At 36.9% G+C, this 26,471-nt stretch overlaps 1 protein-coding gene across 1 annotated transcript in view; it reads left to right on the top strand.

Moving 5' to 3' along the window:
• Nucleotides 1-3,822: 3,822 nt before the first annotated feature.
• The window catches only part of LOC114031833 (leucine-rich repeat and coiled-coil domain-containing protein 1-like), a 55,381-nt gene continuing 32,732 nt past the window's right edge, over nucleotides 3,823-26,471 (top strand). The window contains 9 exon segments of the mRNA XM_027846982.1: nucleotides 3,823-3,884; nucleotides 12,936-13,141; nucleotides 13,450-13,515; nucleotides 16,137-16,304; nucleotides 17,862-18,031; nucleotides 18,127-18,342; nucleotides 19,274-19,467; nucleotides 19,801-19,987; nucleotides 21,689-21,837. Coding sequence (XP_027702783.1) covers nucleotides 3,865-3,884; nucleotides 12,936-13,141; nucleotides 13,450-13,515; nucleotides 16,137-16,304; nucleotides 17,862-18,031; nucleotides 18,127-18,342; nucleotides 19,274-19,467; nucleotides 19,801-19,987; nucleotides 21,689-21,837 — 1,376 coding nt within the window. The 5' untranslated portion in view covers nucleotides 3,823-3,864.

Genomic DNA, 26,471 nt, shown 5'->3' with positions numbered 1-26,471 from the left:
ACTTGTTTAATCCATGTGGGGCCAAGGAGATGGTACAGTAGATACTGATTCTTTCACACCACTTAATGGTACATATTGTAATCCATCTACCCAATGTTCACCTTTAAGCAATGATTAGGCTTTGGAAAAAGACTTTTGTGGAAGGAGTGTTTCCACTCCTTTGAATTAAAATGGGGTTTGGGTTTGACAAAGGTAAGCTAGACTGCTAACTCCACTGAGGGCAAGGACTTCAGTTATTAAGTTCTTGGCACGGTGCTCTGTACACATTAGACCCTTACATCTTCATTGACTGAAGAATGACAAGATGAGAACTAATTAATCTCTTTCCTGAAAAATTAATTAATCTCTCTCTCTAGTCCCACATTACCCACTTCTAGGAGATAGTAAATGACTTTCCCAGGGTCATACAGTTAGTGTCTGAGATTTGAACTCAGCTCTTCTTGATTCCAAGTCCATCAGAAAATCCACTGCATCACTTAGCTTATCCATTACTGTTGAGGGTAACCAACTATCCTCACAGTCATGTGGGCTCACAACTTTTCTGTCAACCTCAATTCCTCACTCTCATTTACCCAATATAAAAATCTCATATAATTTTTATCCCCATAGCTCTCATCACCTCTCACTTAGGCTATTATTGTAAGCTTCTTGTTGGTCTTCCTACCTCATCCATCCTCACTCCATTCCATTCTATGCTCAGATGTCAAAGTGATTTTCTTAAAGCCCAGGTCTGTCCATATCACCCCTTTCTTCCCCCTCCCTCCAAACTTCTGTTGCTTATTAGGACCTCCAAGATAAATTATAACATGTGCTGTTTGGCATATATAAGTCTTACAACTAGGCCCCTTCCTACCTGTCCAGTATTCTTACATTTTACTCTCTTTTATATGCTCTTTAATCTAGTGACATTGTTCTTCCTGCTGTTCAATGAACAGGATACTTATGGTATCTCCAAATTCCAAGACTATTCAATGACTATTCCCCATTCCTGGAATGCTCTCTTTCCTCTCATAGTTTCTTTCAAGTCTCAGCTGAGATACCACCTTCTTCAGGTATAATACCTTGCCCTCCTCCTCCCTCTCTCCTTCCCCACCCAGTCTTTTCCCTCTAACATTATCTTCCATTTATACTGCATATATCTTATTTGTACATAGTTATTTGCATATTAGAGCATCTAGGTTGCACAATGGATAGATCACTGGGCCTAGACTTAAGAAGACTCTTCTTCATGAGTTCAAATCCAGCCTTAGACATTTAGTAGCTGTGTGACTCTGAGCAAGTCACTTAATCCTGCTTGCCTCAGCTTCCTCATCTGTAAAAAGAGCTGGAGAAGGAAATGGCAAACCACTCCAGTATTGATAACAGCTGGCCTTGAGCACTGAGAGGTTATATGACTTGCCAGGGTCACTAAGGCCAATATGTGTCAGTGGTAAGACTTAATAACAACAGCTAACATGTATATAGTGCTTACATGCATATACAAAGTGACCTGATGGATAGAGCCCTGGACTTTGAGTAAGGAAGCTCTGAGTTAAAAATCTTCTCAGTCACTGACTGTGTTGACCCTGGGCAAGTTACTTAACCTATCTGCCTCAGTTTCCCTAACTGTAAACTGGGGATAACAGCATCTACCTCACAAAGCTTATTGTGAGGATCAGATGAAATATTTGTAAAAGTATGTCTGGCACATAGCAGGCACTTGATAAATCCTTATTTCCTTCCCTCAATAAAACTCTTAACATTTTTTTTATTTTTTATTAATTTATTTTGATTTATCAATAACCACTTCCATATGCTTTTGAGTTTAAAATTTTTCTCCCCCTTCCTCCCCACCACCCTCTCCAAGACGGCACACAATCTGATATAGGCTATACATTTACATTCATATTAAACATATTTTCACATTAGTGATGTTGTAAGTAGAAATTAAAACCAATAGGAGGAACCATCAGAAAGAGGAAACAAAACTCAACAGAAGAGAAAAAAAAAAATAACAATTCAGCTTCCATAGTTCTTTCTTTGTGTGTGGATAGCATTTTCCACTACAAGGCCTCCGGAGATGTCTTAGATCCTTGTATTGCCAGGAAGGGTTAAGTTTATCAATATCAGTCCTCACACAACGTGGCTGTTATTGTGTACAACGTTCTCCCGGTTCTGCTCACTTCACTCAGCATCAAACCATACAAGTCTTTCCAGGTTTTTCTGAAGTCAGCCTGTTCATCATTTCTTATAGCACAATAGTATTCCATTACATTCATATACCACGACTTGTTCAGCCATTTCCCAATTGATGGGCATCCTCTCAATTTCCAATTCTTTGCCACCACAAAAAGAGCTGCTATGAATATTTTTGTACATGTAGGTCCTTTTCCCATTTGTGTGATCTTTTTGGGATATAGCCCTAGAAGTGCTATTGCTGGGTCAAAGAGTATGCACATTTTCATAGCCCTTTGGGCATAGTTTCAAATTGCTCTCCAAAATGGTTGGATCATTTCACAACTCCACCAACAATGCATTAGTGTTCCAATTTTCCCACATCTTCTCCAACATTTATCATTTTCCTGTTTTGTCATGTTGGCCATTCTGATAGGTGTGATGTGGTACCTCAGACTTGTTTTGATTTGCATTTCTCTAATCAATACTGATTTAGAGCATTTTTTCACGTGACTATAGATAGCTTTAATCTCTTCATCTGAGAACTGTCCATATCCTTTGACCACTTATCAAGTGGACAATGGCTTGTATTCTTATAAATTTGACTTAATTTTCTATATATTTTAGAAATGAGGCCCTTATCAGAGAGACTGGTTGTAAAAATTCTTTCCCAATTTTCTACCTTCCTTCTAATCTTAGTCGCATTGGCTTTATTTGTACAAAATCTTTTCAATTTAATGTAATCAAAATTATCTATTTTGCTTTTTGTAATGTTCTCTATCTCCTGTTTGGTCATGAATTCTTCTGTTCTCCATAGTTCTGACAGGTTAACTATTCCTTACTCTCTCAGTTTGCTTATAGTATCAGCCTTTATATCTAAATCATGTACCAATTTTGACTTTATTTTGGTATATGGTGTGAGATTTTGGTCTATGCCTAGTTTCTGCCACACTCTTTTCCAGTTTTCCCAGCAGTTTTTTTCAAAGAGTGGGTTCTTATCCCAGAAGCTGGGGTCTTTGGGTTTATCAAATAAAAGATTACTACAGTTATTGACTACTGTGTCTTGCATTCTTAACATTTTTTATAACCCTGACAAACCCTCAATTTCACAAGTGCACAATTCTCTTAATCCGCGTCCTGACTGCTGTTTTCCAATTTTTTTTTTCACTTTTGTATAGAAACCTGATGTGAGGAATACAATTTGTGATTCTTCCAAAACTTTGAAACTTTGAAAAAAAACCTAATTTGGATTTATTACAGTTTGTTACATGCGGGTGCATGCATATATGCATTATATATGTGCGTGTGTGCACGCATGCACACACACACATACTTGGTCAGATAAGGAAGCTGGCCTTCCACGGGATCCTGAGGAGGGGTGCTTCTCTTAAAACACCTCCACCCGTCCGCCGGCCGACACTGGGATTGGGATGCCCCAGAGCCCGCTCCACCCGCCGCACTTTACGACGGACCCCAGCAGTCGCGTTCACCGGCAGGGCCGTAAAGCAGGCGGCGCCCGGGATTCCGCGGCAGGTTGCCCAGCAACGGCCTAAAGCCCGGGAAGTCTCCCTCCCTGGCTGCAGGCGCGCGCTCCCGCCGCGGCACCAGTTGAGCGGGGCGCCCATGGAGGGGGAGGGGGAGGAGGACGGGGCGGCGGGAGCTGGGGGAGCCGGGGGAGCCGGGGGCGGCGGCCCCGGGGAGCTCTGCCTAATGGACAAGGCCATCTGCAGGTAAGGACGCGCCAGCCGGCCCCGGGGCCCGCCTCGGGGGCCTCCGAGAGCAGCGTCCGCCCCGCTGGCCGCTCAGCTGCATCCAGATTGCGGATGGGCCAAGCATCAATCTGTCAATCAAGAAGCAAGTATTAAGCGCTGACTGTATGCCAGGAGCTAGGTAATAGTAGACAGCATTCATAGAGTGCCGAAAAGGTATTACAGTTATAAGATACCAGCTTATCTTACAATAAGATAGTAAGTATCTTATTATCATAACATACTAATGGCTGCTAGGTGGCCCTGGGGATAGAAACCTAGCCTCATATTCCTTAGGTAGGTACTACCTATGTGACTCTGGGCAAGACATTTAACCTCAGTCTCAGTTTTCTCATCTGTAGCATGGGGGTCATTATAGCTCAAATGAGGCAGTGTTTACTGCACTATGTAAACCTTGAAGCGATATATAAGTCCTGGCTATTGTTATGATCCTTACAAACAGCCCTTCGAGGTAGCAGCTATTGTGAGCCCCATTTTTATAGGTGAGGAAACTAAGGTTGCAAGAGGTCAAGAGAAGTGCCCAGGGTCACACAACTAGGAAGCAAGGCTCCAACCTCCAGTCTTTCTGACTGCCAGGTCAGCATTCAATTCGAGCAACCTAGCTGTAAACATTCAAGTGCTATATACGATTCACTAATCCAATTCATAGCTTGGTAGACCTGAGATTCAACTTGGAGATCATGTAGTCTCCTTTTATAAAGGAGGAAAAGGAAGCACATTGAGAATTAAGTAGCTTGCTGTAGTGGACAGATTGTTGGCCTTGGAATCAGGAAGACCTGCGTTCAAGTCCCTCCTTTTGATACTGACTAGCACTTAATTACCATTGGAAAATTCTTTAACTCTCCAAAACTCATTTCCTCATCTGTAAAATAGGGATGATAGTAAAAGTAGTGGTGAAAGTAGTAAAAATAATGATAATGTATGTAAAGGGCTTTGCAGGCTTTGAATTGCCATATAATTGTCAGTGATTATTTTTTTGTCCAAATCTATGATTTCATTGGTGTACGGAATTCATCATGGGGAAATTCTCTTTACCTGGGCAGGTTGGGATCTTCTCAGTGGTACAGTGGAGTCAGGAAGACCTACTTTCTTATTTCTTCTCAGACACTTATCCTGGGCAAATTACTTACCTTCTGGTTCCTTCATCTGTAAAATAGAGGTGATAATTATAGCACTACTTTCCAGAGTTCTTTTAAGGATCAAATAATAATAGTTGTAAAGCACTTTGTAAAACCTTAAAAAGCTAAATTACTTATCCAGGGACAAACATCCAGTATGTATTGGGGAGTAGGGAGGGTTTGAATCTTATTATTATTATCCAGATTCACACAGAAAATTTGTGGCAGAGATAGCTGAATCCATGTCTTCTGATTTCTCATCGTCCTTGCTTTTTTCCACTGCAGCATGATGCTAAGCTCAGCTTAGGGATAGTAACTAGCTATAAACAGACTCCCTCTACCAATTCAAGCTGGCACCTTCTCCATAACTTATAGTCTTAGCTGTCTAGACTCAAGAGCAATAAAAAGTTAAGTGACTTGTCCAGGGTCACACAGCCAGTTTGTGTCAGAGGTGGGTATGAAGCCAACCCTCTATATTACCTCAGGCTGATTCTGCATGTTGGGGATATGAAGACAAAATTTTGAAAAAATGTACTTTGCCCTCAGCGAGTTTACAGAGACACATATTCAGACTTGGGGGTAAGGGAAGTGAGGGGTTATTTCTAATTGAGATGCAGGAGTGGTGTAGGAAAACTTCATGGAGAAGGTATTTCTTGAGGGGGGCCTTGAAGGAATACACTTTCAACAGGTAAAGATGTGAAGGGAAGGAAGTTCCTTACGAAGAGTAGGCACTGGATAAAATATTTGTTAAATTGAAGCATTGAGGGAGTTAGTAGCATGGAGGGGATAGGAGGGCTGCCCCACACATAATTAGCTGGGAGTGTAGTTTGAATGGATTAAAGTTTCTTTTCCCTTATATTCTTATGACAAAAACAAAAATCATGTAGAAATTTTATGCAGCAGGCTAATCCAGGAAGGGTTAATTCTGGTCAGGACACATTCAGCTTGGTCTGCTCCTGCCCTCATACTAGGGGACTTCAACAAATATGTTGATACTCACCCAAACATCATAACTTCTCAGTTCATCATATTACTTATTTGCCATGACCTACTCCTCCACCCTACCTCCGCTACACTCAGAGATGTTCATATCCTTGATCTTGCCATCACCCTGGAGTGTTTATGTTCCTGAAGGCTGTTGTTCCTTTGTCTGATCATTATCTTTTATCATTCCATCTTTCCCTGTGCCCCCAAACTCATAGCCCTGTTCTTCAGCTTCAACATGACCTCTAGTCCCTCCATTTTTTACTTCTTTTCCAGTCCATCACCCCTATACTGGCTATCTTCTCTTAAGCCTTTGATGAATCAGTTGACTCTACAGTCATTCAGTCTTTTTTTTTTTAAGTATATGTCTGACTCTTCATGACCCAATTTGGGGTTTTCTTGGCAAAGATACTAGAGTGGTTTGCCATTTCCTTCTCCAGTTCATTTTACAGATGAGGAAATTGAGGCAAACAGGGTTAAGTGACTTGTCCAGGGTCATGCATCTGGGGTCTGAGGACAGATTTGAATTCAGGTCCTATTGAATTGATGTGAAAGAGTTAGAAAGGAAGAGGTGTGCTCTTTGAGGGAACAAGGGAAGGGGACAGTGACTACTATGTGTCAGGCACATAGTTCTGAGTTCTTTACAAATATCTCTGGCACTCAGGGATACAGTTTCATAGGGATTTTGAAAATAATCATTGAACAAGTATGAGGCATCTGCTATGTGCCACACACCATGCTAGTTACTGGAGATACAAACAAGCTTACATTCTAATGGATAAAACAGGTACATATATAAATATATACAGAATAAATCTAAAGAGAGTAAATACAAAGTAGTTAAATACAAGGTAGTTTAGGAGGGGAGAGACATGAGGACAGGGTCTGTTATACAACTAAATATATGGTCAGGACATGGATAGTCCGGAAATGGAAAAGAATTGATCAGACAGATAAAAAAAGAATTGTTACAGAGCCAGTATCATGACAAACTAAGGTTGTGAACTTGTATGACTGGAAGACAGAAATAGAGATGTTAGGACCTGTGGTACAGGTTTAGAGAGGAAGATGAATTCCGTTTTTGACGAGCTGTTTGATCTACCCATGGAATATTCCAGTGGACATGCCTGGAAAATAGTTAAGAGATGTTGGACTAGAGCTTAGAAGAGAGATGGAAGCTTGAAATCTAGACCTGAGAGTCAGTGGAATAGAGATGGTAGTTGAATCTATGGTACCTGATGAGATCACTTAAAATATATATAGAGAGAAGAGAGAAAGCCCAGGACAGGGCCTGTTATACAACTAAATATATGGTCAGGACATGGATAGTCCGGAAATGGAAAAGAATTGGTCAGACAGATAAGAAAAGAATTGTTACAGAGCAGTATCATGACAAACTAGGGAGGAAAGAGTGCTTGGAAGGAGGGGCTAGTCAGCAGTGTCAGATGCTACAGAGAGGTTAAGAAAGATGAGAATTAAGGAAAAGGTTATTAGATTTTTTTTTCAATAAAGAAATCATTGGTGACCTTGGAGAGAGCAATTTCAGCCAAGTGATGGGGAAGGAAGCCAGATTGAAAGAAGTTGAGAAGTGAGTGGGAGGTGAGAAAGTAGAACAAGTATGAACAGGTGTTAAGTTTGAAAATTAAGGTAAATTGAGGCAATAAAGTTGTGAGCACGTTCATTTTATTGATGAGACTACTAGTCAACAACAAAATGGGTCTTGGACTCTTCAGCAAGCCAAGACCACGAGGTGGGCTAACTAACCTTAATATGGTTTTGTGAAGTATAGGAGAACAGAGAATAGGCGGCATCACAGATGGAAAACAATATGATTGGTTACAAAGTCTGAAGTATCATAGGTAGCAGTAACAATATGATTGGCTGGATATTTGGGGGTAACAAATTCCATCCCGCTGCCCAGAAAGGTTGATTGAGAAGAGTCCTTAGTTGAACAGAGATAACAGCCTTCTTGGCAGCCACCTGCATTCTATAAGGCTGGTTAGTAGGATAACAGATCTCCCCCTAATTGTACATGGGTGTGCAAGGCTGTATAGAGATAACATTTTTCTTTCAATTAAACTGATTTTTAGGCAAACAACTTTTAAATTTAATTCATAAAGGAAAACAACTTCTGGACTCATGAACTCCTGAACTTAACTCAGAGACAGAAACATGGCTCAGGCAGTTAGAGAATAGAATTACAGAATGTAATCAAATAGAAAATCAAAAGTTAATATTTTATTTTCTCACTTTTTTCTGTTATCTGCCCCTTTTTTATTACTGAAACTTAAATATACAATAAGAAAAGAAAATAAAACATATTATAAACTTAAACATTGAAACTTAAATACAAAATAAGAAAAGAAAAAAGCATGTCATGTACACAGGAGAACATGAGAGGATTCAAAATATATAACAATAAATTTCCATTTCAAGAAAGCCTATGTGATAAATACTATGCATTGTGTTGAGAACTGTCCATCTTTTCTTTGCTTCCTTGTTAGGTTTTTTTTGTTTGTTTTGTTTTGTTTTGTTTTTTTGGTTAGGCAGTGGAGTTAAGTGACTTGCCCAGAATCACACAGCTAGTAAGTGTGAGGTGTCCAAGGCTGGGCTCAGGTCCTCCTGACTCCAGGGCTGGTGCTTTATCCACTGTGCCCCCTAGCAGCCACCGTTAGTTTTCTTTTGTTCTCTGCTGTACACTTTTTACTTTGTTCTTTTATCCCCCCATCCCAAGAAGGCTACAATTAAGCACTGGTATATTTATACATATATAGATATTTAGATATACATATACATATATACACATACATACATACATACATATATAGACATATACTTTCCCTAATAAATTCTACTTCTTTCTTTTCATTCACATGGTCACCATTCTAGTCCAGGCCTTCATCCTCTCTCTTGGACTATTTCAGTCCAGTTTCTCTCCCATCCATTCTCTGCTCTCACATTCTCCTCCCTCCACCCACAACTCTTCCTTGTCACAAAAAATTCAGTGAAATAAAAAAAGCATGTCATGTATACAGGAGAACATGAGAGGATTCAAAATATATAACAAATTTCCATTTCAAGAAAGCCTATGTGATAAATACTATGCATTGTGTTCAGAGCTGTCCATCTTTTCTTTGCTTCCTTGTTAGTTTTTTTGTTTGTTTTGTTTTGGTTTGGTTTTTTGGCTGTCAAATTGATATTCCTAAAGTAGAAGTCTAACCATATCATTCTACTGCTCAGGAAGCTTCAATGACTCCTTGTGTACTCAGTTTGGCATTTATTTAAGCCCTTCACAGAAATTTGACTCAAACCCATCTTTCCAGAGTGCTTTCTTGTTATTCCCCCTCACATAACTCCAACTGAACTGACTTACTTGCTCTTCCTTGTACATGACATTCTAATTCCCGCTTTCATGCTTTTGCAAAGTCTGTTTGTACTTTATGCCTGAAATACACCTCCATTTCACTTCCACCTCTTTAGAATCCCTAATTTCCTTCAAGACTCTGCTCATATTTGGGGAAGAACATGAGCTTAGTTTGGAGCATGTTGAGTTTAAGGTACTAGTGATACCTGGGTGGAGGTAGTTGGAGGTGTGCTTCTGGAGCTCTTGGAGAAAAGTTAGGACTGAAGATAAATATTTGGGAGTGCCATATATTTGGGAGTAATAGTTGGAGAAAGAATGAGATATTCAAAGGAAAGTATACAATGAGAAGAAAACTTTAATTCATTTTTATAGTGCCTTAAGGTTTGCAAAGTGCTTTCATCACAACAATCCTGTGAGGTAGGTTATATATTAAAGTGGGGTACTTTACACAAGTACTTTGTGTACATTTTACAGATTAGGAAATATTGTGTTCTTTGCACAAAGGAAAATACATCTCAAACCTGCCTAAATGGACACAGCTAACAAGGGTCAGAACTCTGGGACTCAAATATAAGTTTACTGACTCTTGACACTAGTGTTTTGGGGGGACCATACCACCAGGTGCCTTGAGGGAACACTTGCCTTAAAGGGGTGAGTAAGAGAAAGAAAAGACAATGAGAAAGTAATAGGGGTAGGAAGAGAATCAGAGCAGTGGGGTGTTTTATATCTTGGCCAGATGTGTGGGTGAGCTAGAAGGAGTATCCTTGGGGAGAGGGTCATCAACAATGTCAAATGCTCCAGAGAGGTCAAGTGATGACCCCTGGATTTGATGATAGCTGAGGAATTAAGGAGAGCACATGATTAGAAAGTGGCCATGTTAGGCCTCGATCATTTTTTCAAGAAGTTAGCTGTGAAGGAGGAAAAGAAATAAGATGGTAGTTGGATAGCAGCAGGACTGAGGATGAAGAGGAGTCATTCAAGATTCATGAGGGAGGCATGATAATTACTGGGCCAGGGTCCTAGACAGGGGGAAGGGAGTGCTGATGGGATTACAGGTATAGACAGCCTCAGTGAGGAAGAAAGCTGAATTATTCTACTGAGATAAGAAGGAAGGAAAAGAAGATAGATGATAATACTGAGGAGTTTTGAGGGATAACGCTGAAAGATTTCAGAACCCTGATGAATGTCATTATCAATCATTAATTCAGAAGACCGATGGCAAACTATGCCTTCTGACTCTTGGCACAGTGGGGATAGACTGGAAGTATAGAATCAGAAACATATTTTCAGACATGGTCAATGTGTTGATTTGTTTTATTTCACTGAATTTTTTGTGACAAGGAAGAGTTGTGGGTGGAGGGAGGGGAATGTGAATCAGTGGAAAGTTTTGGTGATGTTAAAGAAAGTAACAGTAATGTGAAAAACAGGAATTATTTTTAAATGAATTTTAAGAGAAGAAATAAGTTGAGAGAGTCCTTGTCATTTTCTTAATCTCAGTGAAATAGGTGGGTAAGGTCATTGATGTAAGTGAGAATTAGGAAAGCAGTTGAGGAAAGCTGAAAACTTGAGGAAAAGTTTTGGAATGGCTCTGGGGAATGAAATGGGAAATCAGTAAGTAGGGGAAAGAAGGCTTATTAAGCAGCAGTAAAGAAGACCCAGCTGAAATTTTTAGCAATTCACTTTAAAAAAAAAAAACCTAGGATGTATTGGGGACAGTACACATGTTGCTCATTTTCCTCTATAAGGTAGTGTGTTGAATGCTATTCTTTCTGTTCTCTGCTGTTCTAATCTGTCCCCCTCCCTCCATATTTCTACAGGTACCCATTAATAAAGAATGAACCTTCTATATTATCCCTCCTACTGATATTTACCTATCAGATTTTATTATGCATTTTGCCCTTTATCAGGAACTAATGTTTTACCTCTCCAGTACTAGAGAAAAGTAATGAGCTCTGGTCTTGTCCAACTCTTTAGAGTTTATGCTTTTTTTATTATCTAGCCTTACATTTAGTTCACGGTGTGAATGATGGGTTAGAAGACACTTTAAAAGTTGTTGAACACCTCCAGAATGTCCTTTCCAGTAATGTGAGTCTTTAAAAACAAAATTGATTTATTTTTCTAGCAGGAATTATTGTGTGGTTCGCTCTGAAGGTAGAAGGATGCACCATTCATGTTCCATTTCTTCCGTGTTATTCCATTTTAAATTTAAGGTTTTTGTTACATATGTGGTAATGAAAAGTTAATTCCATGAAGCTCCACCCTTATCTTTGTGCTGGCCCACACCTGTAACAGCTGCTGTTAGTATTCTGGCCACTGCCCCTACATTCACCAGGGAAGCGCATTAACTCCTCAAGTAGCTCTGAACTCTTCTCAAGGGAATCTTTGTTCCCATTGCCTGTGCTGAGTCAGAGAGTCCTTGATACTTGGCTTGGCGGAAATGTTTTCCTGAATTTCCTACTTGGAATAATTCAGAATTATCTTTCTGTTGCAAGAGAGGTAGGTCCCTTCCCATCTAGCACAGAGGTAAGGGCTGAGTCTGTGTACTCCAGAAGGCCTGTGGAAAGGTTGTTGATCCCCCCCTCAGAAGCATATAAGTCCCAGTTGCCCTAGGAGGAAAATGACCCAGGAAAACCAAGGTTCTTTTTGAACAGTTGTCAAGGTAATCAAATTATATTTCCAAATTACCCTTGTCAGAGCTAGAGAAAGGGTCTGGTCTAGTTTAGTAGAAAACACACTGGGGTGAAAATCAGGAGACCTGAGTTCTAGTCCTGACAGTGCTACTAACTGGTTATTGTTTAACCTCTCTGGGCTATAGCTTTCTCAACTACAAAAAGAAGTTTACAGATTTTTAATTTAGAGCTGAAAGGCATCTTAAAAGTTTGTGGAGTCACAGACTAGAGTCACAGGGAACCTTAGAAGGCCGTTGAGTCCAGATCCCTCATTTTATAGATGAGGAAACTGAGGCTAAAAGTGGTTACACAGTTAGTAAATGTCTGAGACAGGCCTTCATGACTCTTAAGTCTAGTGCTCTATCCACTATACCATGCTTCCTTTCAAACATTACAGCCCATGATGTCTTAGTTCCCTGCCAGCTCTAGATTTCACTTGAGTAATGTTAATAGTGAGAATTTCAGAGACTTTTGCATGTCAGTGAGAGAGATTTGGGAGTAGAATATGGTTCTTGAGGTACTTTCTACCTACCAGAGCTGTTCATCAACTTCTTATAACATGATACTAACACAAAGCAATATACATAAAGCCCTTGCAAACTATAAAGCACAATGTAAATATCATTTTTCATTATTGTGGTTTTGTTGCATCTTGAGATGCACATTTGCCTCTGCTGTGTACTGTCATATTTTCATTATTGTTCTGAAATGCTGGTTTAGTTTCTAAAATCCACTGTGTACTGCAAGTCATTTTGACAGGAAAGTAGGAGGGCTTGTTTCTGTTATTAATTATATTAAATATAAAGTATAAATGTAAATATAAAGTATATTAAAATTTATTTTATGTCTTATTTTTCATCAAACCTATTTTTCATAGCCTGCTGGAAGTATCGTTAAGTTCAAAACTTCATACAATCAACCTTCACTGCAATAACATCTCCAAGATTGAAGGCCTTTGTCATCTTTTGAATTTACGGCATTTAGATCTATCATCTAATCAGATAAGTCAGATTGAAGGACTCAATACACTGACAAATTTATGTACTTTAAACTTGGCCTGCAATTTCATCACAAAAGTGGAAGGTAAACAGTTGGTACTTAATTTTATGTACTGTTTCAAATTAGTCTGTTTACATTGATTTGTCTTATGTGAGAAGAATGTGCATTTTATTATTATGATTCATTGAAAATTAACCATAGGGTTTCTTAATAGACAGAATTCTTTTGCAAGGAAAATATCAAGCCTATTGTATTAAATGTTTTTGAAAATTTTCTCAATAATAACGGATTTTAAGAACAGTGACATTGCTTGGTTTTTGGATTAACGTTAAAGTATTTAGATATATAATAAAGTGATTCTTATATTGGCTTTTCATTTCCATTTTTTTTAGGCCTTGAAAAGTTATTGAATCTAACTAGACTTAATTTATCTTATAATCATATACATGATCTTCAAGGTAAGTCGATTCGGAAATAAATGCTATGATGCTAAAAAAAAAATTAAAAATATATCATGAAGTATTTCAGCACTGGGTAGGTCGATGTTAATTTTTTTGTATAAATATATTTAAGTATAGACCAGTACTCTTAATGGAACATACTGGTTTGGCACTTTGTGGACCAAGTTTATGTTTCTTCTTACTGTCATTCAAAAATGAGCAAGCTGGAAGCCAGCAAGAATAGAGTGCTGTAGGTACAGCAAATGGGGATGATTTTTGTTATTTAACTTCAACTGTAGAGAGTAACTTAGTGGGGATGGCTCAATTCCAGCATATTAGGTGTATAAATCAATTTCAATTTGAAACAATTTAAAAAAAACTTTAAAAGGTTAATTCAGAGACTTCTATGTATAGAATAATATAAAAAATTGTACAGTAGTTTGATGTAGTACATAATTCAATTGAAGTTATTTTTTCTTTTCTTGTCTATATACAGTTCTATATTTTTGACTAAATGTTATGCATTGAAGAGATATAGTGATAAATGTAGTAATGAATGGCAAGTAGATATATAAACATAACAAGATTGAAAAACCAAAATAAGAAGAGTATTGAACTCACTTCTCACAGGAACCTAATCAGCTTTGTGCCCCTGGTAGTCACTATTGCAGAAAGGTCTCTTGGAATGCCAAGGGCATAAAACAATTATGCTATATCATTCTAACTTATCCCAGGTCGATTGACCTTCTTGCTTCCCTGAGAATGGGAATGAGTTCCAAACAAGTTTTTGATTCCATTCCTAAATCCTCAAGATTTTAAATATAATTATTATTCTTCTTCTGGTTACATATAACACATGACACCTGCAGTCATACTTCATCTTTCACTTTCGAGTGAAACACATGCAATGACCATGTATTCTTATCACAGATCATTTCCATTGAATATTCATTTCTCAAGTGTTTATTAAGCACCTACTGTGTATGAGACACTGTGCTAAGTGCCACAGGGGATACAAGAGAAGAATAAGATCTGATCCCTGCTAAATACTTTAACAGTTTTCTATAGGGAGATAAAAAATGTATTCAAATAACTATTAATACCAAGTAAAATATGAATTATGTCAAGGGGGACTAAAATAAAATGCTTTAGGGAATTTGGAGATTTGTGGACTAGAACAATCAGGAAAGGTATATTGTAGAGGAGCTGGGTTTGTAGAATCATAGAAAATTAGAGCTATTTCAACAAAATAGACTTTTTAATATCTGCTTCTAATTAGAATGTAGTTATCTGTGGCCTTTTGCAGCTATATTTTCCTGAATATGAATCATTCACTTTTAATGGTGGAAGTAAGCATTTCTTTTTTAGGCTCTTTCAGTTGGCAACCAGAGTTTGGATTCTTGTAGGAAAGTAACTGTACAGCAACCTAAATTTGCTGAATTAATAAATCATCATAGTGAACTTTTAATGGCACCTAGTACTACAAGCAGGACAAAAATTACAATTGCTTAAATATGCTGAATTAATAAAATATAATAGTGAAACTTTTAATGACACCTAATACCCCATTCTATAGTGTAAAAAATCCCTAAAGGATACTAAACAAACTTACTAGTCAAGATAAAAATCCTTGATAAGGATTATTACGTTAGAATTATCACTCAGGATAAACCCCTTTAGAAGAAAGAACTAAAAGCTTCTAGATATAAAGAAAAACAGTTTGAAATAGTACAATCAATCAACAAGCCTCTATTAAGCTTCTACTATTTGCTAGACACTATGCTATGCACTGGGGATACCAAAACAAAAATTATGCAATCCCCCACCATCAAGGAGTATAGATCCTGCTGGTGGAAATAACACGTGCACATGTAAGTAAATACAGATTATACACAAAGCATGTACAAAGCTATATATTCAGGGGAAGGAGGTTGGCCTAGGCAGTTAGGCAGCATGCACATACACTAGCCTATAAGCTTCATGTAGGCAGGGACTCCACCTTTTTTTTTTTATCTCTTAATGTACCTAACATGACTCTATACATACTGTAGGTGGTAAATAGTTTATAAATGAAGGAACGATGCTTCTTACTGGTGTTTAAATTTTATGATTATTAACCATGTTTCTAAGACTACTGTGGATTTTTTCCCAGGAATTTGGACTGAGAATGTGTTTTTTACCTTTAGTCAAGTCTGAAACCAACGCATACTTTTCTATATGTTTGCTGCGCAAAGGTGAACTGAAATGTACCCTCAGTGGATGCCTGTTAATTGATAAATCATGTCTTAAGGGAATGAAAACCAATTATGTTGAGAGAGATAGGGCTGGCAGACTATATTGCAAGTTGATATGTTTAATATTTTGCCTCAAGGAAGGTACCGGCTGACTACTTGTGGGTAGAGCCAGGACATGTTTCCTAAGCCTGGCTACCTCATAAATTGGTACTGAATTTGAACTCTGTGTCATCCTGCTTACTAGCATGCTACAAGAACAAGAACTTAATGGGATAGACAGGCTCTTTTTATACAGTAACAAAAGCCAACCCATCTGTCAAGATGAATAGAACCTATTTAATGCTTATTTTTAATTAAACATAGCAAAAAGTTCTGTTATAACTTGTTTGTATATGTGTATTACAGGCTTTTTATACCTTCGTGGAACTAGGCATAAAATTAGTCACATCGACCTACATAGCAATTATATAAGTAGTATTCATCACTTACTCCAATGCATGGTAGGATTGCATTTCTTGACTAATCTTACTTTGGAGAAAAATGGAAAAAATAATCCAATCTGTGATCAACCAGGTAGGAGCAATTTATTTTAGCACTGTATTAAAGACCCTCAGAGTTTGTTATTTGTTGACTGAAATGTGGGGATTTTTATAGCTGTCATTCCTTTTGGTCTTCAGCCCACAAAACAGAACAAGTAACTTGAGTTGCCCAAAAACTGGAATGTTTGGGCTAAAGGATTACTAAATTTAAGTACTTAAACAGCTTTGCATCTGGAACTTAGAAACTTCTTACTTAAACTTGTGATCTCATCAGTGTGATCTGGGTAGAAAGAATACTGATCTTGGGTTTAGTAGATTTGATTCTACAGCTCTGACATTCTCTAGTTATGTGACCCTGGTTAAGACATTTAAATTGTTGCTTAGTTTCCTCATTTGCAAAATGGAGATAAACAAATGCATATACTTCCTATGGCAGAGGGTAGTTTTGAGAAAAGTCATCTGTAAACTGTTAAGTACTATATAAATGTGAGTTGTTATTGTACCCTCTTTAGTGGTATAGTTTCTAAGTTCCCTTTGCCTTGTTATCCCGTGACATTCTTCATTGTGTCTATAAGTCTTCTAAAAAGTATCCATCCAGTATACTGAAGACTTTCTTCTGCTCCTCTCAGTATCTCATTGGTACCTGTGTAACACATGAGTCATCCGTCTCTCATCCTCACTACATAGCACCTCCTTTTCTAGTCATAAATGTCTTTAGTGATCTTGTTTATGCCCAGGAAATAATTTTGTGTGTTTCTTTTACCCCCAGGACGTCATTGTTATATACTACAGCATTCTTACAACTATTGTGTGTCTTTCCATTGCCCCATGAGTCATTTAAAATTTTATTTTTTAGATTGTGGTATTCTATGACTTGTATTCATAGGGCATCACCAAGAGTATCAGAGACAAATTTTCATGGAATTCAAAAGACAAATGGTATACTTATAAAGCTAGAAAAAATGTTAAAAATCCTCTTGATGGGGAAAAACCCACCAGTGAAATCACAGATCCTTTGAGGAATTATGATCCTAAATGATTCTAACATTAATCAGGCATAAAATTAGTTATACTTACCTGCATAGTAATTATATAAGTAATATTCATCATTTATTTCAATAATTATTGTTAGTGATATTTTCCAGATGTTTTTGTTATAATGTAGAGTACATATCAGCAGGCTAACTGTGACTGATACCACATCAGACTTTTTCTTGTCCACAAAAATAAGAAATAAGTAACATTCTCTATGATTGGCCACCCTAAACAGCTGATAGCTCCCTGTACATGCATATTTAGAGCTTCATGAACACTAAGAGCAAAGGGGTTTAATGCTGCTATTCTTTAAACTTCATTAGTGTCTTGTATATAGTGTTTAATGAATATTTGCTGAATGAATTAAAATGTTTTAAGAAAAATTGTATGGTGTAAGGAGAGGCTTAAGTGGCTTTCTGTAGGGATATATTAATTGTGATATAGAAAATTAGTTTTATCAACTGGAAGATATGCAATATGATATTTTTAGATTATTTTTTAGAAATGTAAAATATTTTTAAATACTAATTTTAATATGAATTTTTTTCAACTTTAGGTTACAGAGGGATCATTCTCCAGACCTTGCCCCAGCTAACAGTCCTAGATGGGATGAATATATTTGGTGAACCGGTAGATATGGTAGAAGGAAATCCATCAGATCTACAATGTTTAGAAAGTCTTTTGGATAATCTAGTTTGTTGTGATTCTCAGCTAAATGAAGAAGAGGTCTAATTTTTTTTCTTTTTATAGAAAAGCTTCGTATTTCTAACTTTTTTAATTGCCAAAATTAAAAAAAAAACCTCATCTATTTTTTTCTGTAGAATTCTGGTAACTTACCAGGAATCACACTCGACATCAATCAGGAAATGTCCCAGGATCAAAAGCCTGCAAGTATACCAGCAGATAACATGTTCCTTCCTTCTGTAGAAGTTGCTTCATCTTCTGAGCCAGAAAGAAATAAGCTTGATGAAAATAATTTGAGCAGTGAGATGAGAATTAAAAAATTAGAAGACCAGATTTCACAGCTCCTTAGTAATGTAATTCATTTCTGCCTTATATTTTTCCCTTAGGGAAAAGAAATTTAGGGAGCTATAAAAGCTGGGAATTATTTGAGAAATGTGTCTATTTAAATGATTTTTGTAACTCTAACACATTTTTTTTCTCTTTAAATATTAACAACACTCACTGAGGAAATAATTATTTTAGGTGGGTGAATTAAGTGGAGTCTAATGGAATCCTGTGTGGTGAACATCCTTGGAGTCTTATCAAGGCTATCTTTGAGATCAGCCCCTCTCACCTCCTCCATTGTCATATGATGAAATCTAGAGAGGAAAAATGACCTGTCCTAAGTAATACCTGATGCAGATAGTCAGCAGCTGGGGATTCCTTTCTTCCTGACATTAGTGAAGAGGCTTTCATGTCCCATCCTTGAGCTTTTGAATCTCAGGACTGCTTCAGAATCTTCATTCGCATTTCCTCAGTGGCTTACTCTGCCCTGTTGGTTTCATTTAAAACTAGCAACAATACTTCTTATTATGTGTGTATATACATGTGTACCTACATATACATGTATGTATGTGTACATGTATGTCTTTACATACACACATATATATATGTAGTTAACCATATGCTTTTAGAGTTAGCTTTATATGATGCTTTGGGGTTAAATAACAAATTCACATTAGACTCTGACACCTACATTTTGCTCAAATAAGTATAATTTATAAAGCCATTTTTACAATTGACTAATAAATATATGCTATCGTGTAATAAATAAGGAGATATACTTTATCTGTTGTACTTCAGATTAAAGATTTTCTTTTTGTCTTAGGAATTCTTTTTTTGAAATTTTAATCAGACACCCATTTGATCAACTTTTATCATTGTAAAAATAGGAACATTTTTACATTTCAAATTTTACTTTACAGAAGATGAAACTTTAAAAATAAACCCCCTTTTTTATTATAGGCATCTAATTCTCCCAAAAGTTGTACTTCTTTGAAAGTTGTCAAATTAAAAAGAGAAACAACTATGACTTCTGAAAGTGATTTTGAAAGTGGAAAAGAAAACCATAAGAAAATGAATAGAAGAACAAGAATCCCTCATTATAGCAAAGCTGTACAGACTTCCAAACACCATAATAAAAGCACACTTTCTGACAGGTACAATAACTTTTTCTTTCCAATTCTTCAAGCTATAGCATGTAACCCAGTACTAAAGTATTTACACACTGTAGCTTTTATTCTGTGGATGATTCAAGCCAAGAGCCAAGAATTTTGTTTGAAAATGTTGAGAATTCAAAATATTAAAGCATGAGAGTTGTTATTTTTATTGCCAAAGTACCTGTTAACTAGGGAGTTTGTCAATTAGACTCTCTAACGTAAATGTCTTATAATGAAAATATTCGAATCTATTATTCTAACCATGAATACTGGGGAGAAAATAGTGCAGACATTCAACATGTTAAATTATTTATGAATTTTCTTTCCCTTCAGTGGCACAGAGCAGAGTTGCACCAAGAAATCAAAAGATCCCTCCACTAAGAATTTATCTTTAAGATCGTCTTCAAGAAGCTCAGATTTAAAGGTGGAAAAATCAACTGGAAATCTAGAATCACAAAATACTCCAACAAATAAAATAGAAAATAAAAGTTTAAGGCCCATAGAAGAATCTACATACAGGGTATGGTTTTAAAACCTGGATTGGAAGGTATGGGGTGGGGTAACTAACTTTTGAGAACTATAAATGCAACTAAAATCCAACAAAACCTTGCTAATTCAGACCTCACTCACTTGGTTTAATAATTGAGACAAAGTCTTCATGGTGGTTATGGAACAAAAGCTTGAAATTGCTTCTGCAAATAAGAGGAAGGGTGATAAAGTAGAAAGAGTGCTAGCGTGGGGGTAAGGAGACCTAGTTCTTAGTGTGGACTGCTTTACTGTATAACTTGGGTAAGTCACTTAAGTCTCTTTGGGCCAGACTTCCTCATCTGTAAAATTAAAGTGGAGTAAATTATCTCTTGGTTCCCTCTAACAGTAAGATTGTTATGTTATCTCAATCTTGTTTGTTTTTTCTTTATGAACTTTTTCAAAGTAAGGTTTCTGGAAATTAAAGATTTTTTTCCATTTTTGAGTCCAGCAATTTTTTAAAATATTAAAATGTAGTACCTTTTTCATCACTACATCCCCAATTTCTCTTCGCATTGGCAGACTGGCTGCAGGGTGACTGACTACTACTCTCAGGACTCCAGGGGTAATCCTGAGAGACAGGATTTCTAGTACTATCATTCATAAGCTTCTATTGGTTTGTTTGCCATTAATGATCAAATTTAGTTTACTTTTTATCAAAGGTATTTAACATGATGGTATATTAAGAACAGTAGTTAAAAAAATGGTTCCCTCCAAAGCATATTCTCCCACAAATGCATATAGGTCCTATTAGGAGAGTGGGCACAAACTTGTACAATAGCAGTGAGGCAACACATGTGGTATAAGGGTAACTCACAACTCCAGGTCACTGGAAGTCCTTTTCTCCTATCATAGAATCCTTAAGAAGTTCCTTTTAGATATCGTTCTCTGCTGGACTCTGAGGGTTGGTCACTTTTTAGAGTCCATAGCTGGAACTTCTTTCTGTCGCAATAGCCTCATGCTCCCTGAAGCCGCATTTCTTTGGGTGACCATTGCTCTGGGTTGGATATGTTATCTCTTCCTGGTGCAGCATCTCTGTTCCCAGCTGGGTGTACTTTCTGCTTCTGCCCAGTCTCTCTGATGACATGGTCATTGGTGGTCAGAGGGGAAGAAGACAGAGTCAGAGATAGAATCTTCCCTCCCCTAAAAAGCTTCTTCCTCTCAGGGACTTACTCTAACTCTCAAACTGGAATACTCCGTACTAGTATTCTTCTAACACTAAACTGGACTATTCTGAACTGGCTTGATATTTTTATATGTAGCCCAATCTTAGCCTTAATCTTATCCACCAATCGTAAGATATTTCTCTGTGACCAAAATCCTCTAAACCATCTCAAATTGATTTAGAACTTACTCGCACTTGATTTACATTTTTGATGGATCAGTTCAATTGATGTGTCTAAGTCTTCTCTAATCAAATCATTTGGGGTGAGGATAGAACCCAACCCTTACGGAAGACATATGTATTTATAATGTACATGTAAAATAGATACATTTTAAGCATTCTTGTCTTACTTTATACTTTGAAATATACTTGTTAAAGAGTTTTGAATGCAATGTACTTTGAAAAAGCATTCTATAATTCACAGGTTTCAAAAAATTTCAGCACTAATGAATTTTTAAAGGTTTATTTACTATGTAGAATTAACATCTCATTAGAATATTCCTATATTATACAAATTTGGCTTTATTTCAGACACTTGTGCAGGAACTGGATGAAGAAAAGGAGAAGAGATGGAAGGCTGAACAAGCTGAGAAGAAACTTGCAGATCATATCAAAGAATTACAGAAACAAGTTAAAGAAGAAAAGGATATTCATACTATGGCCCTGTTTACCACAGATAGGTAAGGAGGAAATCCTCATCGAAAGAGGCTGCAAGGTTGAATGGAAGAAGCTTCCAATTTGGAAAGTGGGTTCAAGGCTTAGCTTGCCTTTCACTAGCATAACTTTGGAACAATGCTTTGCACATAATCAGGACTTACTATTTATTAACTGAAGAGAAGCAAAGGTACAACCTCTTTGAATCTATTCCATCATTTGTAAAATAGATACAAAAAACCTTGCATTCCCCAAAGAGTTGTTTCAAGTTTAAATAAAATAATTTCTTTGAAAGAAGTACTTTTAAAATTGTAAAATAATCAGCAAGCATTTATTTTTTATATTATTTTTCCCCAATTGCATGCTAAAACCATTTTTCAATTTTTTTTAAAGTTTTGAGTTCCAAATTCTATCCATTTCCCCCTCCCGATGCTAAGGAGATATAGGTTATACATATGCAATTATATACAACATTTCCATATTAGTAATTTTGTACAAGAAGACTTGAATAAAAGAAAAAGAATGAAAGAAAGTAAAAAAAATAGCATGCTTCAGTCTATTCAAACAATATCAGTTCTTTCTCTGGAGGCACATAGCATGCTTCATCATGAGTCCTTTGGGATTGTCTGGGATCATTGTATTGCTGTGCAATATTGCTGTTGCTGTATATAATGTTCTTGTTCTGTCCACTTCACTTTGCATCAGTTCATGTAAGTTTTCCAAATTTTTCTGAAATCATCTTTCAGCAAGCATTTATTTAAGAAGCAGTATATAAGTATAAGTTATCTTATTAAGTAATAATAGTCATTCATAAATTATTTCATTCAACTCAGCAAGCATTTATTAAGTGCCTAGGTACCACAGTGTAAACCTATAGGAAAACAAAGACAAAACCATAATTATCCCTGCCCTCAAGGAACTTACATTCTCTTACGAAGGAAAAACATTCACACAGATAGGTCAACACAGAATATAAAAGTGATTTTAGGAGAATGAGAAGAATAGTAACAACTGAGGGGATCAGCAGTACACTTGCATGGGAGGCAGCCCTTGAGGTCAGTGAGCCTTAAAGGGAAGCAAGGGATTCCAAGAGGAAAGGAAGAAAAGCATTTCAGGCATATGGGATAATTGATACAAAGGCATGGAGGCAGAAGCTGGACTGTCTGGTATATTCAGAGAAGAGCAAGTAGTACAGTCTGGCTAGAACTGAGATCACATAGGGGAGAATACTATGAAATCAGTCTGGAAAGGTAGGCTGGAACTAGATTGTAAAAGAATTGAAATGCCCCAAAAAGGAACTTGAAGTTTGTCCTAAAGGCAGTAGCAAGTCTCTGAAACTTCTTGAGTCAACAGAATATAAAATGGTCATTTCTGTGCTCACTCAAAATGAGTTTTTTTTGTTTGCTTTTTAGATATATTGCTAAAATGATTTCCAGTTACACATAATCTTACTCAATGAGTCATCCCTTGTAAGAAATAAAAATAGTTAAGGAAAACCAGCGAATGCAGAAAGCATATTTGATAGCATATACCACATTTTGCTCATACAATTTGAAAGTTTTGTTGAGGATGCATTGGACAGGAAAGAGACTGAATGCAAATAAATCAATTACGAGCCTACTGAATAGTAGTCTAGACGGGTGGTAATTAGGACCTGAACAAGGGTGATAACTGTGTAAGCAGAAAGAAGAGAATGGATGAAGGAGTTGTTGTGAAGGTGGAATCATTAGGTTTGTCAACTGTTTGGATATGGGAGATGATGGAGAATAAAGGGGATGACAAAATAGAGAGATTCTATAATAGGAACAATGGTTCCCTCTACAGAAATAGGGAAGTTAGGAAGATGGATGGATTTAGGGGAGAAAATAATGACTTTGGTTTTGGACATGTCAAGTTTGAGATACCTGTTAGACATCCAGGGGGGAAATGTAGTTGGTGATTCAGGACTCAGATGAGAGATGTGGGCTGAATATGTAGTTTTTTGGAGTCAGCTACAAAAATAATAATTGAATCTACTGAAGTTGAAGAGATCACTAAGAAGATAGAGAGTGAAAAGGAGAGGGCACAGTACATGCATGCATACATGGCAGGACACAAATGATGATCCATCTGTAATGATAAAGGCATTCTGCTGGCACACATAAGTAAGGGGGAAAGGTATCAAACATTGTACTAAAGTACAAGCAGCTCATGCCACACTGGAAAACGTATCAGTGAAAAAAGGCTTGTCCTCCTATGGTCTACATGAGTTTGCTATTTGTTGTATAATTTAAAAGGCTTAAATAGGTTAGCTTTTACTTATTGCTTTTTTTTTCCCCAATAAATGATAATGCTTGTCCTTGAGTCGAGTGAAATGCTGATTTGTATTCTTCTTTGTTTTCTGAAGTTAGAAGCAGATGTAGTTGTGAGTATGTTACTGAGGGGGAATGAAAAATTAAGTTTTTTTGTCAGATAAACAAGGTAGCAAATCAGTGAAAAGGGGAACCAGTAGTCGTTTTTGCTACTTTCATGTCAGTACCTATTTTCTCCTCCGTGCTCCAGTGTAATCTAGTTTTTGCTCTTAAACACTTTTATTTTAACAATTCCCTTAGAAGTCACTAAAGATATGCTGATTCTCACTTCTTCCTTGATCTCACTGAAGCTTTTGAAACTTTTTGTTACCTTTGCCTTTCTTCTTCAAACTCTTCTCCTTTGTTGCCCATGTCATTGCATTCTTCTAATTCTCCTACCTTTCCAACTTTGTACTTCTCTATTCTTTCCTTCATGGACTGTTTTCCTCCTCTTGTCCCCAAAGTGGGAGAATTTTTAGAGCTCTTTCCTTGGACCTTTTTGAACCTTGTTAATAACCATGTGGCCCTGATGTGAATCTTATCATTTCCCTGGTCCTTTGTTTCCTCATCTGTAAAGTGGAGATAATGCATGTGGTTGTCTTAAGGAAAATGCTTTGCAAACCTGAAACTTACTTATTTTAGTAGATCATTATCTTATCGAAGTAAATCATCTACTGATGCAGATTGTAACCTATCTATACCTCATTATCATCTACTGATGAAGATTATAACTTACTGATGCAGATTGTAACCTATCTATGCCTTTTCATCCTATGTAATTCTTAAGAAGTCTGTCTTTCTGTGACTTTTTCATGAAGGATGTAAGCATCACATTGAAGGTATTCATATAGTTCTTTTAAAATTTCATTGGCATTAGTGCAGTATTAGAGTTGTCTATTATCAATGTGTAACACCAATAAGTATTACTGTGGAGGCTAGAATTAGTTGATCAGTACCTTTCTACTTCCCTAGTACAGAGTATATGACTTATTGTGATTTTCATATCCTTAATCCCAGAAGCTAAACTTCCATTAATATAGACCAAGATCAAATTAGTTTTCATGGCTGCCATATCACACTGTTAATTCTTCATCACTGTAATAAACTCACTGTTGATGTGTTTGAAGTCCACTAAAAACTCCAGAATGCTTTCTAACCATTTCCTCCCCCTCCATCTTATACTTGTGAAATCAATTTTTAATCCAAATATAAGAAATATTTCTGTCTAGTCCAGTGCCCAAATAAGCATCTCTTTATTTCACACTTGTCAAGTGGTCATCTAGCCTTTACATGGATACATCTAACGAAGAGGAAAATACTACTGTTTTTGTAAGCTCAAATTGTAAGAAAATTTATTCCACTGCTTTATCTTATAGTGGAGATTATTATGGGTCCTCAGAGACTGTGCTAGTGGTTTGGGGAGGTTGCCAACCTGAGGGATTGAGAGGATGCTGTTGTCCTTGAAAGTAGTAAGGAAGTGGGAGGGCATTATTTAGGGGAAAAAGTAATGAGTTTGATTTTGGACATATTTAGTTTAAGATATCTACTAGACATCCATTTCGAGATGTATAGTTGGAAGTGCACCTAGAGAACAACTTACATGACTGTAATATTATAAAAGAAAACAACTTTGAAAGACTTTAGACTTCTGATTACTATAGTTACTGATCATGATTTCAGAATGCAGCTAGTTCTGCTATAACATGACATATGAGTTCCTAAGAATCACCATGCTATGCATAACCAAAACTACAGAGTTTAAGTCTAACCTTCAAAAACTTTGTCAGTGATAACATAAAAATAGGATATAAACCTTAACAAAAATGATAGCATGTGTTAAATATACATATTAAATGGTTAAGAAATACATAAACATTATAATAGCATCAGTGTCCAAGGCCTTGGGCTATTGCTTACCCTGCTCCCCAGTTCCCACAGGGTGCAGGCTAGCAAAGTCAGTCTCTGTGGGTGAGAGGGCAGCTTTGGTGGACCTGGACAATGATGGATGATAGAGGAGAGTCTGGGGAGGACCAACCTACAGGTCCTACTGCATCAGAAGATATGTAATAAAGATGGCACTTGACCTTGAAAAAGACCAAGTTTCCTTGTGGAAGTGAACGTCAGAAGGGTTATAGCTTGTGAGTTATTATGAAGTGGTGCAGTTTTTCCATTTCCTTGCTGTTTCTCATGGATGGGATTGTACATAAACAAACACAAAATTCAAGTTATGTTCAAGTCATTCCCCAATGTATAAATTGTATTTGAACAGATTTGCATTTTCAAGCCAAGTATTATAGCAGAATTGACTGTACTGATAATGAGTCATGCTT

This window comes from Vombatus ursinus, unplaced genomic scaffold (assembly GCF_900497805.2).
Source record: "Vombatus ursinus unplaced genomic scaffold, bare-nosed wombat genome assembly UNPS02015255.1, whole genome shotgun sequence".
Taxonomy (NCBI): Eukaryota; Metazoa; Chordata; class Mammalia; order Diprotodontia; family Vombatidae; genus Vombatus; species Vombatus ursinus.
This window is presented reverse-complemented; position numbering and strand designations above follow the sequence as displayed.